The following is a 13,530-nucleotide window of genomic DNA, read 5'->3' as shown; positions in this document are numbered from 1 at the left end:
TTATGATGTTTATCTTAACCCTATCTAAAAACTAAACATTTTTAAATGATCACTTGACAATAAATGCATGTCAAGTTTTCCTTCCACGAGGTATTTGTCACCATGAGTACCCAATGCATCGGAGACATTATCTGTGCAGAGAGAGTGAATGCCTGAATTCCCTGAGTCAGCCTGTCTACACCTCTGCAAAGCAGTCCACCTTGCTTAGGGCTCTAGTAAGCCTCTCCTGGTATACCTGGGCCCTGGGAAAAAGAGGCATTCAGGTGGCAGGAGTCAAGCAGAGGCTGAGCAGGCCTCAGGAATTCATTTTCAGAAGCCTCATCCTGGGGTGAGTCAACACTCCTCACTGCAGCGTGCAGGTGCAGGGTCCGGACTCCTGATGGTGTGCTCTCATGAACTTTGTTCTATTCTCACCTGACCAAGGCTGAACATCTCCTGTCACCATGCAGATTGAGCAGTAAACTTCTCAATCTTGTAGATTCCTCTTAAAAACAATTAACAGCAAACAATAAACTGATCTGAATCAACACAGGAACAGGGAGAGCTACGTGATAGGTCACTATTTTATCACCTGTAAACAGTTTTCAAGAATGTTATGGCCCCTGAACATTTTTAATGCACCCTTCACCTACTGCTTCAGTCAACAACAGGCAGTGGCTGCCTGAGGCAATTTCCATGTTAAATGCAGTTCCAGGCCCGTGTTCTGTTCTTTTCTTTCTTTCTCTCTTTCTCTCTCTCTTTCTTTCTTTCTTCTTCTTCTTTTTTTTCCCAGCACTGGGGTTTGAGCTTAGGAGTGTGCTACCACTGAGCTACATCTTTGGTCTTTTTTATTTTATTTTGAGATAGAATTTGGCTAAGTTGCCAGGACTGGTCTTGAACTTGTGATCCTCCTGCTTCAACCTCCCAAATAACTGGGATTACCAGCGTGCAGATCCTATTCTTCATGTTATTCTAATTATTGTGCCATTGTAGCTGAGGATAACTATTTAATGTATTCATCCCTTATAATTATCCTGAGAATAGCCAGCTATGGTAGATGGTAGTACATGCAAGTGGGGAGGCGGAGGCAGGAGTATTACAAATGTGAGAATTCAAGGCCAGCCTCAGCATCTTAGTGAGATCCTGCCTCAAAAATAAAAGGGGGTGGTAGTGCTGGAGAGGTAGCTAGTGTAGAGTGCTCATGTGTTCAATCCCCAGTACTGTGAAAATAGATAGATAAATAAACTCAGAATGAAAAGCATTTGATTTTTGGCATGCTGTATTTCCTTTCTTTATATAATAAATTAAAGTCCTCTGTGCTGAGGACAATAGTATCCTAAGTGGTATAAACAGTAATCTGGCTGGGCAGATATATGTGGTATATGCCTATAATATAGTGGTAAATACCTATAATCCCAGCAAATGGGGAGGCTGAGGCAAGAGTATTGCAAGTTTGAAGCCAGCCTCAGAGACTTAGTAAAGCCTTAAGTAACTTATCAAGACCTTACTTCAAAATAAAAAAATAAAAAAATAAAAAGGGCTGGGGATGTGGCTCAGGTAAAGTGCCTCTGGGTTCAATCCCTAGTATAAAAAATAGTAATCAAGCTTCAGGCAGAACTAGTAGCAATGAACTAATAGTAATATTTGTAACTGCTTCATAGTTTATAAAAATGTTCACACTATTTGCTATGTGTCTCAAACTAAAAATATCTTCTGCTCATCTCCATCCTTAGTCTTTTAATAGCCACTAACAGGACCCGGGGCAAAGCTCCATGGTTCAGCCTGTCTCAAAGAGAATACTGTGTTTACCAATCTCAGCTGATAGCCAATTGAGATGAGCACTGGGGATGTGGGAATAGATGGAGGTCTCTTCCCTATAGCTACTGGGGGAGACAGATACAAGTTACTATGAATTGTAGGGAGTTGTGAAATAGTAATAAGCATGCAGAATCCAGAAAATGTGCCTAATTTTGCCCGAGAGGACAAGTTATAGGATGTTTCCCTGAAGACATGAAGCTTGTACTAAGACTTAAGGAGGAGCAGGAATTTTTCAACCCAATAAGGAAATAAGAGAATTCCAGGAAGAGGGAATAGAGTATAGGGAGGTAAAAGGATTGTAGAAGACTGGCATGTGAAAAAAGGGTTTGACTGGAGAGAAGGGCAGCCCAGGATGGCCTCTGTGTGATATGCCAAGGTATTTGAGACCTTTAAAAACTCATAGTCTAGGGCTGGCAATGTGGCTCAGTGACAGAGTGCTTGCCTGGCATGTGTGAGGCCCTGGTTTCGATCCCTAGTACTGAGGGGGGAGGGAAGAAAAGCTTAGCTTAGGATAAAAAATTGTAATGCATCTAGACAATGATATATTGTTCAGCACTAAAAAGAAATGAGCCATTAAGCCATAAAGAAGACAGGCTTGGTGGCAGGTACTTGTAATCTCACCTATTTGAGAGGCTAAGGCTGGAGGATTACAAGTTTAAAGCCAGTGTGGGCAACATAGTGAGACCCTGTCTCAAAATAAAAACTAGAAGGGGCTGGGGATGTGGCTCAGTGTACAGCACCCCTAGGTTCAATCCCCAGTACTGCCAAATTTTTTTTCCTCATGAAGAACTGTGGAGGAAACTTCAACACCCCCAGACCACAGCCATGACCTTTCTCCCCTCTTCCTCCTGCCCCCATGTTTCCTCCCCTGCAGGAAGTGTCAGGCTGAACCCTCAACACCACCCTTGGTGATTCATGCCTTACTCCTGGGGTCAGGGTTGAGGGGGCTGCTGCTCCCTAACAAGCCTTCTCCACTCCCTACCCAGCCAGCCTGTGTCCTTTCTTCTTTCCATTCCTTTTATTCTTTTTGAACCACTCCTCTTCAGGTTTGTGACTTTTGTCTTCAAAGTCTTTGTCTCTTCTTTCTTTCTCCCCCCCACCAAAGTACTGGGTTTGAACCCATGGGCTTGTGCATGCTAGGCAAGTGCTCTACCACTGAGCTACATCCCCAGCCCTTCTTATTTTATTTTGAAGCAGAATCTTGCCATGTTGCCCAGCTGACCTCAAATTGCAGTCCTTCTGCCTTAGTCTCCTGAGTTTCTGGGATTATAGGCATGTACACTTCTTTTTTTTAAATATATATTTTTTAGTTGTAGATGGACACAATACCTTTGTTTCATTTGTATGTGGTGCTGAGGATCGAACCTAGCACTTTCCATATGCGAAGCCAGCGCTCTACCACTGAGCCACAACCCCAGCCCAACATGTGCACTTCTTTGTCTTCATTTTTAAAAGAAGTGGAAAGGAAGCTTAGGCTGTCGGTTCCCCTTTCTTAGCAAAATTTCTGTGGATCTCCACCATGTGGAGGTAGAGCTGTGTTAAGTTTTCAGGAAAGCCTGGGGCTCCACTCCCAGTCCACCTGGGACCCTTAGTCTCTTTGGAGACGTGTTGGGACATTCCTGATTCTTTTGGCCCCTATGTGGCCTAGGGAATGTAGGTGGGAGATCTATATAAATTTGTAAGACAGATAAAGTGTGAAAATTTCAGGAACCAATGGTGACCTCTATTATCTCTGGAGTGGTAGAGAATGCAATTATTCTCCATTTCTTTCATCTTTTGGAAATTCCCTCTCAAGTCTAACTGTAGGTTATGCTGTCATTGTCTAGAGTTGGAGGATGGCTATAACTTCATGATTATGAAAAAACACACAAGGAGCTGGAAATCAATTACTTGAGTCCACCTTACCAGAAGTTCAGGTCCCTCAACAACATCCTTACTCACTTTAATCTCTCTTATTTACCAGATGAGAACATGTCAGCAGTCACTAAGAACCCATCACAGACACTTCTAGTGCTGATCCTGGGCTCCCCCATATCCTGGGAGGGATTGAGGTGTTGTAACTGCAGAAAGGAACTGAAATTTAACAGGGCTCAGCCTTATCGATCCCTGGCCTCCAATCAGGGCAACACTTGTGACATATGTAGGGAGATTAGAACCATCTGCTCTCCCCATCAGGGCGACAGTGAAGGTACCAGTCACTGGTACCTTCTGACTGTGCCCTAGTTATTAACCCAAAGGCTCCTGAAGTACATTCAACTGTTATTAGGCTAATGTGGGGGGGCCAGTTTCCAGTTGAACCTCTGCCCTCCTGGGACTGTACAGTAACTCAAGGTGATAGGGTGGGGCACCATGGGAACCTGCTCCTGGACAGCCATTTGCTTTGGGAGCCCTAGGTTGGGGCACTGCCTGCTTTCTCTCAGGAGGCATCCCTGCCCATCAGGTCACCAGCATTGCCCTCATACTCTCGATGCTCTTTCTCACCACCTGGTGATGTTCGAGGTGCCAGCCAGCACCCACAGTTGTGGGTCAGACAACCTAGTCACCTGCACAAGGGGGTGTGTCACCTGGGCTACATTCCAGCAGTCTCTCTACCAGAGCCAGTTGACCTGCAGTGCCCTCTGGTGGTGCTGGGAATGGGCCTGGGACCCATGGCCATTTCCAGGAATTGGTATTGGCTCTGGGTTTGGCTCCCTAGAATCCTCTGTTGGCCAGGCCAGGGAGCTCTGAAAAACCTCATCTCTCTTCAGATGCCATATTACATCTCAGGTTGATGCCAAGGACTACCTAGGCAGCAGGTAATTGCTGGGCCTAGAGTCATACTTGTCTTTCTTTTCTGAACTGGTTGTCACCCAGGGGAGTTGTACTGGGCTTTTGGCATCCCCCAACCTCAAAGCCATCACAGCTGAGCCCACCTCCTCTTCTGGACATTGGAGGAATAGGAGGGGTACAGAGGTCAATGCAAACTGGGGACACCGAGAGTAGAAGGAGGGATATCTTCATAGTAGGGGATAAGTATGGGAGGAATTCCAGGAATTTTCTCTTTTTCTGCACCATCTGTAGACTGACACATAGAGGAGTCATGATTTGTATGTGGGTTGGGGGGTGTGGTCAAGCCTTTGAAAATTATGGAGATTCTCCCTGGCCTCAGTCTTTGCACATAAATCATAGGAAAAATCTGAAGGCATCAATAAGAAGAAGCAATATCTTCTTAGCAGGCAAATTTCAACAAGTGCCTATAGGACACAGGATTCAAGTGTGGCCCTGGACAAGTCACTGGGCTTCTCTGACCCAGATAAATTTGGATCTTCTGGGATGCTGCAGGTTCAAACCAGCAGTTGTTCAACTGTTGAGGGACATGAGGAACTGTGAGTTATTGGGTCAGCGTGGAAGCATCTTGGATTCCCAGTGGTTCTTGGGTGGGGGTTGGAGGCAGGGAACCCTGGGCTGCCAGAGGGGTCATGCTACTTCAGCACTGAAGACTGGACAGCGTCCACAGCAAGTCCATGATGCTGAAGATCATCACTCCCCACTCAGAGGTAGAAGGCAGATTGGAGCTTCAGGACCTGGGCTGTGAGTGAGTTGGGCCCTGTCACCTGTGCTCATAGGGTTTGGTCTGGAGATCCAGGGGAGTTAGACTCTTTCCAGGTATCACATAAATAACACTTCAGAGTGCTTCAAATTACAAGACTTTTTACACACGATCTCTTTACCTTACATAGTTCAAGAAAGTAAGCCTGAACATCCTCTTTAATAGAAGAGGGAGCACAGAGGGAATAACCAATCCATCTAAGTCACACAGCCAAGGACAAGTTTGAACCAAGAAAACTTCAGCACCTGCTGAAGTTGTACCAGATCCATCCCCACACATGCAAACTATGGTGAGAATTCCTTATTAAGGGGGGCACCAGAAGCTGAACAGCCAACATAGAAGAAAAGTCCCTTGGTGGGGATGAGTGTGACTTAAAGCCCTAGGAGGGCCAATCTGAAATTAAGGTGAGAGCCATGGTTAGGCTGGGGCTCACACTGGCTTTGAGGAAGAGGACCCAGGCTCTTAAAACAAAACAAAAGAACCCCATGACTGTCTCTACCTGAAGTCTGTGATGGCATTCAAGACCCATCATAGTCCATCCATCCAGACTAAACTTCCCAGCATCCACTCCTTTGGGCCAGAGGTCATCTGCTTTCTGGTCAATCTACACTGGGACTGGGGTGAGGCAAGAGAGGAGTCGAGGGGCAAATTTCAGAAACACTAATTCTCAGGTTCGTGCAAATGCAGATCAGAGGAGGCAGGAACCCAAGAATGAGTCTCTTCTCTCCCTCCCCCAGTTTTGCCTTCATTATAGGCCTTAAGCTCCTAGGGAACAGAGACCGTCTTCTAACCTCTGAAGGTCCTCAGTGCCTCCGCAGAGAAGGTCTCACAGTTAGAGCCCTAATAAGCATTTTTCAGGGCCAAGCCTCAAGAAATGTCTTTTATTCCTTTAGGAAGAGTGGCCTAGGATGGGAAGGGCAGTTTCCTGTGTGCTACATGAAGCAGTCGATTCCGGTTTGATTGCCAGAGATGAGATGGACAGGAGAACCCAATGTTTGTGTAGGAGGTTTAGTTCTATTTCTTTTTATACGCGTGCAACAATCCTATAGAGTGATGGTGACTTGATCCAAGCCACACAGCCTCGTAAGGATAGGGATAGGGCTAGATAATAAGTTCTTTGACGACGAGACCTAATCAAGACAAGACCTGGTGCTAGCTACTTGATGCACATCGAGTATATCGACGCTCTACTAATGAGGACTGGACGAGTGAGCAGGATCCATCCATTGCTTTTGACTGCCAATAAGTGCCGAACGCTGATTGGCTCTGGTTTAGAAAACGAGCGGAAGGGCGTGCGCTAGGAGCTGCTGCGTGAGAGGGGCGTGAGCCAGTTGGTCTGGCGCCATGGCGTCGTTCAAATGCAGCACTGTGGTGTGCGTGATCTGCTCCGAGAAGCCCAAGTACCGCTGCCCGGCCTGCTGCGAGCCCTAGTGAGTGGGGAATTCGTGGGGGTCGGGGAGCGCGAGTGTCCGGCCGGGTCTGGGCCGGGCTTTGCGGGAGGGGCCGTCGCCTTCTGGGCTGACTCGGGCTGTGGTCTCTGTCGTTGCAGCTGCTCGGTGACCTGCTTCCAGAAGCACAAAGGTAAGGCCCGGGTGTCCCCGCTTTAGCACCTGGCCTCCTCGTGTGTGGCACCCCCCACCCCACCCCAGTGCCTTCAGGGGGACGTGGGCCTCAGGCTGCGCCTCCTCCAGGCCTTGCAGCGCCGGATCCGCCCGGAGCTCCTCAGACCTCCCAGGCAATTCTGTCTCACTCGGGTCACCATTTGTTCTGAGAGAGCCTTGCGTCCTCAGTCTGTCTCTAGTGTCCTGTACCTCTCCTTGTGTGGGGGGACCCCTGTAAATGCTTTCTCGGTTTTTAACAGTCAACCTACTTCTGTCCTGGCTTTATTCCTACGTGCCCACTGTCGTTTTCTTTTTAAAAGAGTCGACTGCTTTAAATCTCCAAAATTGTGATCTAAATAAACCTTTTCTAAGTAAAAATCAAACAAAACCCCCTAGACTGCTTTCGTAGCAAAATCCTACCTAGCTGTTCTTAGCATGCTAGCGTGGCCTCTCACCGTTTGGCAGAAGCTTCTCTGCTGAGGTTAACTAGAATGTTTCACTCTCGCTCTTTTTTTTGTGGTTCCGGGGAGGCGAGCATGCAAGGCAAGCACTCTACCAACTGAGCTTTATCCCCAGCCCCAGTTTCTCTCTTTTAAATAGTAAGACATTGGTGGGGGAAGACAGACTTCCTGTGGGGGGCATTCTTTTGCTCTGGCTTCCTCTTGTGCTCCAAGTACCTGCCAGGCTGCCCTATCAATCAGCTGGCAATTGCTTATCACTATCTCCTAATTCCTGACTCTGCTCTTTTCTGCCTAGGCATAGACATTTTCCTCTGCCAATAATGCTCTTCTTTCCTCCTAACGCTTCTCTAAGAGTCATCTTGGTGATGTCTCTTGGTTTTCTCAGGTGGACTTAGACCAGACCCTTCTTCTGTGTCTAGCTATCTCCCATGACTAAAGCCTTCAAAGGTGGGAGTGGTGACTTTCATCTGTGTATTCTCAGTGGCACTGGTACATATAAATTTAACATCTGAAATTGCTGAGAAAATCATGATGCTTATTGAGGACACTGAGCCACTTATCAAGGTGAAAACCCTGTAGATTAGGGAAGGAGAATGAGAACATGTTCTTGAAATGTGTGAACACAGCATCCTTAAGCCCTTCTGTTAGGCTTAGGGTTTTTCTCATCCTGTCCCTCTGATGTCTCCCTTCTTCCACATCCATTTCCACCCAGTACACATGCTTCTCCCTTGGCTTGGTGAGGAGGTGCAGCCTTATCACTGAAATGGAAGGTGTGTATGTCTGAGATTTGTCTTTTTCAGAGCAGTGCAACCCTGAAACTCGTCCCATTAAGAATAAAAGATCAGCTGCTCCTGTGAAAACTACACAGCCTGAGGAAAACAAAGGTGTGTTGTTTGGATGATTGATTTCAAACAAACCTAGAGGAGTTTTCAAAGACAACTAATGGAAAGAAATGCATCTAAGACATGGGCTGCAGAATGACTTTGTTAGGGAGCAGCAGTCTTCTCATCCCTGACCCCAGGAGTGGGTCATGAGTTGTCATGGGTGGTGAGAGAGCAGCCTGACACTTCCTTCATGGGAGGAATCCCAGGAGCAGGAGTCAGTGGGGAGAAAGGCCATGACTGTGGTATAGTAATGTGAGGTGGCTTCTGCTGGTAGAGGCCTTTTCTTGTCACAGCTTTGGGTTTCCCTGCCTGAGCCGTCAGTTAACCTGAGCTAGGCTGAGGCAGGTGGTTTCCTTTGGTTTGGGTCACTTCACTGCTGCTTGGGACTCCTCCTGCTGTGGTAATGGGCTGTCATTCCATCTATCCTATCCATCCATGTAGAATTTCCTTCATATGTCCTGGGTTATGCATTGTTCCAGGCCTCTGGTTCCACTAAAGAGGTATTGAAGATCATAGCATAGGGATGGGCCATCTCTGCCCTTTGGGAAACTTCTAGTTGGGTTTAGGAAGGCCCGGTAATTTCTGCCTACGTGGAAGCTCAGGGACTTATGTTTGGCAGGTTTTTACACATCAGCTAGTTCACTGGCCCATGGAGGTGGGGTGTTAAGAATTAAAACACCAGGTTCCAAGCTCAAAGACCAGAGGGAAACATAGTTTAAGTGCTAGGATACATTTAAGTAAAACCACCAATTTTTCTTTCACCTGCTTTTCCTTTTTTATACAAGAGGAGTATAATTGTGAATTCCAGAGATATTTTTATTTATAACTACTTGTATACCCCATCACTATTGGGTATGCACTTTTTTTTTTTCCTTTGGGAGTACGTGTTAACGTCCGATGAACTGGCTTCGACTGTTAAACAGATTATGCTGTGTGTTTCTTAGATGATGACTCCTCTATAGCCGATTTTCTTGATAGTGATGAGGAAGAAGACAGAGTTTCTTTGCAGAATTTGAAGAATTTAGGTAAGTCTGTTCTGTATTTATTTCCTTGTTAATCATTGAGATAATTTTATTGTATAGAATTTTTTTGTTTTTGGTTGTGCTGGGGATCTAACCCAGGGCTTGTGCATGCAAGGCAAGCACCCTCCCAACTGAGCTGTATCCCCAACCATCTACCCCCCTTTTTAAAAACGCATTGGAGATCAAACTCAGGGACTCACTCATGCAGGTAGGCACTCTATCACTGTGCAACACCTCCTGCCCTAATTTCCTTATTATTTTTTGAAATATGACTTAAGCTATTAAAAATGGTGTGGCATACAGGGCCTTTCCTTTCCTTTCCAGCTGTACAGTTCTGTAAACCTGAATGATTTCACATTTCCTGGCCTGTCCACAATGCCCATTGTTTCTTTTGTCTAGAATCTGGTATTGCAGGTTGGCAAAATTCTGTCCTTCCTTCAAAGTACAGTTTAAGTTTTCTTGGCTCAACTAAGCTTTTCTTGACCCATGTCTCTCAGAATTAGGCACTTGTCTTTGCATATTGCCTTGAACTTATCAGTTAATGTACCACTCATATTTTATCTTATACATCAATTTGTAGGGCAGGGACCAGTATTTCCCTGTGCTGGATTTATAATCCATTCCTTAGTGCAGGCTAGTAATCACAAGATTAAATTTTCAGGGGGGGAAACAGGTGTTAATGTACATTTTGGGGGGCTGGAGATACAGATCAGCAGAACACTTGTCTAGCATGTGTGAGGCCATGTGTTCATCAGGACTATACACATGCAAAAAGCGTGTAAAAATAGCACATTTTTTGTAGTACTTCTTAGTCTACTATTTGTATGAGTTCTATGTATAATTAATTTCATTCTTTCCAGTCAGTCAGGCTAATGGGTTGGCCTTAGCACTTGATACCACTGTAGTGATGAGACAGTTGTAGGGCAGGGTTTGGTTCCAGCAGAAATCATCTCTAGGCTAAATACAATAAGTATACATCTCTAGATTACCTAATACAATGTAAATGCTGGATAAAGTTGTTATGCCGAATTGTTTAAGGACAAGGAAAGTCTATATATATTTGTATAGGCAAAATTTTGTAACTGAAAAATTTTAACATTTTCAACCTGATTAGTTATATCCATGGATGAGAAACCTATGGAGCTTGGGGTATGACATAATGGTTTACAGGGATGCAAGAGTTTATTACATTTAAAACATTTAGCTTTCAGCCATCTCTACATGTTCCTACTTGAACTTAGGCTTTTTTGTTGTTCTTTTTTAAAGGGGAATCTGCAACATTAAAAAACTTATTGCTCAATCCACACCTTAGACAGTTGATGATCAACCTCGATCAGGGTGACAACAAAGCAAAGCTCATGAGAGCCTACATGCAGGAGCCCTTGTTTGTGGAGTTTGCGGACTGCTGTTTAAGAATCGTGGAACCACCACAGAATGAGGATTCTTAAAATGCATTATTGTGCTCCTTGGTCAAGCACATGCCTGACTCCCACAACTACCTAGTCTTTGCAGGGGGGTGGGTCAGGAAGCGGCTAACGTTGTTGGCCTCCGAACATGGAAGGTGGCTTCCCAGATGCAAGCTGACTGCTGAGGTTGTGCAGGTATCTGTTTCTTGACAGGTGTGTATGTTTCAGGCCATGGGGAGTACTCAATGTAGCAAATCCTTTATGAAGAGAGCTTGACATTCATAGGGTTGTTTTCAAATGTTTTATTTTTGGTACATAACTTATTTGTCATGTTTCATACTTATTTCAGTTGAAAACTGATCAGTGTTACTAAGTAAAATTAAGATATGGTGGTTCTCTTGTACATTGCATTGTTCATTGTCCTTGGTCCCTGCTTTGATTGTTTGAAATTAAATAAGTCAACAACTTATTAAATAAGGTTGTTCCTTTAAGGAACTAAATGCAGTTTTTCCCAGCTAAAGTTCTAAAGCCCATGTTAGTTTAAGTTTGCCTGTTTTCTAAAGTGCTTGTGGGTGATTGGGTGCCCCACTGTAGTGACAGATCAAACTCCAAAACAGCCTCATCTGCTACCGAGTTTGATCCATGAAGTAGTGAGTGAAATGGTAAGTTCTCTGTGGCCTGAATCCTGGCTTAATCACTAGCAACCCTCACACCTCTCAGTGCTTGGGCTACAGACCTGGGCCTTGCAGCCTGGAGTTGTTTCACGTGCATACATTTACAGTTGCTGTGGGATAGTTTGGCAGTTGTGTGCTGATTAAATGTCTTTGGCAAGGCATCTGGCAGGAAAAGGCCTCATGGAAACAAAGGCACTACAGATCACTCAGCCAGGTAAAAGCAGAGGGTGAGAAGAGGTCACACATGGATTGGCCTGTGTTTTTCTAGCAGAATCTGATTAAAGCCAGTAACACTAAAGGGTGAAGGTTCAGGGCAGGTGTCGGCGTAGCGCAGTGGAGACTTTCTGCAGTGAAACCTTATCGAGCCCTGGGGAGAAAGAGATTTAGCTTAGCCCCAGCTCCCAGGAGTGCCGGTGCTTAAAGGTACCTCACAGAGCCAATGTTAGAAATGTGAGGTGTGGACAAGTACTGGTCTGAGGGCCATACCAGAAATAGAGTCCAATATCATATTTCACATCCATTCAGTATGGGACAGATGAGGAAACCCTAGGAAGGGGTAGAAGTTATCACTTGTCACATTCCTATGACTGCTTCCAGCTGGAAGATCAAAACATTTACACTTCTGTTTACATTTATGCTGGCCTGTGAGTTTTCATGGGAGTGAAACTCAGGCATTCAACCAGTGAGCCACATCCCCAGCCCTTTCTTGTATTTTATTTAGAGATGGAGTCTCACTGATTTATTCAGTGCCTCTCTTGCTGAGGCTGGCCTCCTGAGCCACTGGGATTATAGGCATGTGCCACCATGCCCAGCTTCACGGGAGATTTTATTCAGATTATGGCCTATAGTAATTCCTCTGCTTTGGAAATTGACAAAGCAGAAGGAAGGAAACAATTTCGCTTACTCCTTGCTGTGGCCCATTCAACAGAGTATTAACCATTTATAGATGAAGAAATGGAGGCTCTCAGATTCACCCAGGTCATCCAGTGAAAGGGGCAGAGCCAAGACCCAGATCCTGAGGTTCTGCTTCTGAGCGCTAACACACCTATCAACTTTCCTCAGCTGATTTATGAGGCTAGGCTTGCTAGGGTGAACTAAAAAGCTGTGTGTGACATGGGCTTCCTGAATGCTGGCTCACTCTCTTCTCTAGCTGCTCATATTATAAAAGCAGAGGACTTGGACCATTAATACCCATTTCTCATTTCCTCAGCTGGAAAAGGAGAGATGAACCAAGTAATGAGGAAAACATGGTGCCAAATCCAGTGTTTTGTGAAGTGACAAGTCAGTTCCACTTGGGATTAAGTAAAAGGACATTCAAGCTGTGTATGGTGGCACATGCCTATAGTCCCAATGACTTGGGAAGTTGAGGCAGGAGAATCAAAATTTCAAGGCCAACCTGGGCAACTTAGTAAGACCCTGTCTCAAAAACTAAAAAAGGCTAGGGGTACGTAGCTTAGTGGTAGAGGACTTGGCCTAGCAGTAGCAAGGTCCTGAATTCAATTTCTAGTACCATAAGGACTAGTGAAGGTTCTGGAAGATAGATTCCCAGTTTCAATAACGGAAATAATCAGAACTTGCAGCTGGTTGGGAAGCTCAGGCTTCGGGGTTTACCCAGTAGGGTTAGGGAAGGGTCTCCTCCCAGGCTTAGTCTCCCTGCATTCCCTAGACAGGTGTGAGGAGCTGGACCTGTGGTAGAGTAGGACTGCTATCCCATCACACATCTTACCTGAGGTAGTGCTCGGATGGACCTGACACCAGCCTGGTCTTGTTGTGCTGTCTGGACACTGGAGCTGCTGGAGCTGCCTGAGGGAAGCTGGAGGCAGGCATGGACTACCAGTTTTCTCTGAAAGCTGTGTATACCCACAGCTGCATTGGCCAGGACTAGTCCTAGAGGCCAAAGCCGGATTATTGCCCCTAGGAGCCTGGTCTGCATTGGGGGCAGTGGAGAGGAGTTCGGGGAACCATGAGCTTGGGAAAAGTGTTTTTCTTCCAAACCATCCAGTTCTTTAGAAGCAAGGAAGGCCATTCTGATCTTAAAAAGAAAAAAAAAAAACTTTTTTAAACTTTAGATTTCTCTAGTCCTTTTTTTGGGGGGG

The 13,530-nt window shown here is 45.5% G+C and overlaps 2 protein-coding genes across 6 annotated transcripts in view; one reads left to right on the top strand and one right to left on the bottom strand.

The window, feature by feature from the left end:
- The first annotated feature begins 6,620 nt into the window (after nucleotides 1-6,620).
- Znhit3 (zinc finger HIT-type containing 3) lies at nucleotides 6,621-11,264 on the top strand. Of its 2 annotated transcripts, XM_015495366.2 has the most exons (5): nucleotides 6,657-6,816; nucleotides 6,936-6,967; nucleotides 8,249-8,332; nucleotides 9,277-9,357; nucleotides 10,621-11,264. In XM_015495366.2, the coding sequence occupies exons 1-5, from the start codon at nucleotides 6,731-6,733 to the stop codon at nucleotides 10,800-10,802; spliced, it is 465 nt and encodes a 154-aa protein (XP_015350852.1). In that variant the 5' UTR covers nucleotides 6,657-6,730; the 3' UTR covers nucleotides 10,803-11,264. The 2 variants fall into 2 exon arrangements, with proteins under 2 accessions (XP_048643951.1, XP_015350852.1); XM_048787994.1 differs by lacking the exon at nucleotides 8,249-8,332 and having other exon boundaries at nucleotides 6,621-6,816.
- A 246-nt stretch (nucleotides 11,265-11,510) lies between these two features.
- Myo19 (myosin XIX) overlaps nucleotides 11,511-13,530 on the bottom strand; it is a 29,925-nt gene continuing 27,905 nt past the window's right edge. For 3 of the 4 annotated variants that reach the window (XM_048787912.1, XM_015495363.2, XM_048787914.1), the window contains 2 exons: nucleotides 13,161-13,466; nucleotides 11,511-11,801 (listed from right to left, as the gene is read on the bottom strand). In XM_048787912.1, coding sequence (XP_048643869.1) covers nucleotides 11,673-11,801; nucleotides 13,161-13,466 — 435 coding nt within the window. In that variant the 3' untranslated portion in view covers nucleotides 11,511-11,672. Of the gene's footprint in view, nucleotides 11,802-13,160; nucleotides 13,467-13,530 lie in introns of those variants that run through there. The other variant, XR_007342224.1, reaches the window with a different exon arrangement.

Source organism: Marmota marmota, unplaced genomic scaffold (genome assembly GCF_001458135.2).
Source record: "Marmota marmota marmota unplaced genomic scaffold, marMar, whole genome shotgun sequence".
In the NCBI taxonomy this organism is placed as follows: domain Eukaryota; kingdom Metazoa; phylum Chordata; class Mammalia; order Rodentia; family Sciuridae; genus Marmota; species Marmota marmota.
The sequence above is the reverse complement of the archived record's forward strand: the minus strand, read 5'-3'. Positions and strand labels throughout refer to the sequence as shown.

Excerpts from the sequence above, each read along its gene's own strand:
- Znhit3 (XM_015495366.2), top strand. The coding sequence starts at position 6,731 with ATGGCGTCGTTCAAATGCAGCACTGTGGTGTGCGTGATCTGCTCCGAG. Across the intron at positions 6,968-8,248 it reads CTGCTTCCAGAAGCACAAAG|AGCAGTGCAACCCTGAAACT; the intron begins GTAAGGCCCGGG and ends TGTCTTTTTCAG. Across the intron at positions 9,358-10,620 it reads GCAGAATTTGAAGAATTTAG|GGGAATCTGCAACATTAAAA; the intron begins GTAAGTCTGTTC and ends TCTTTTTTAAAG.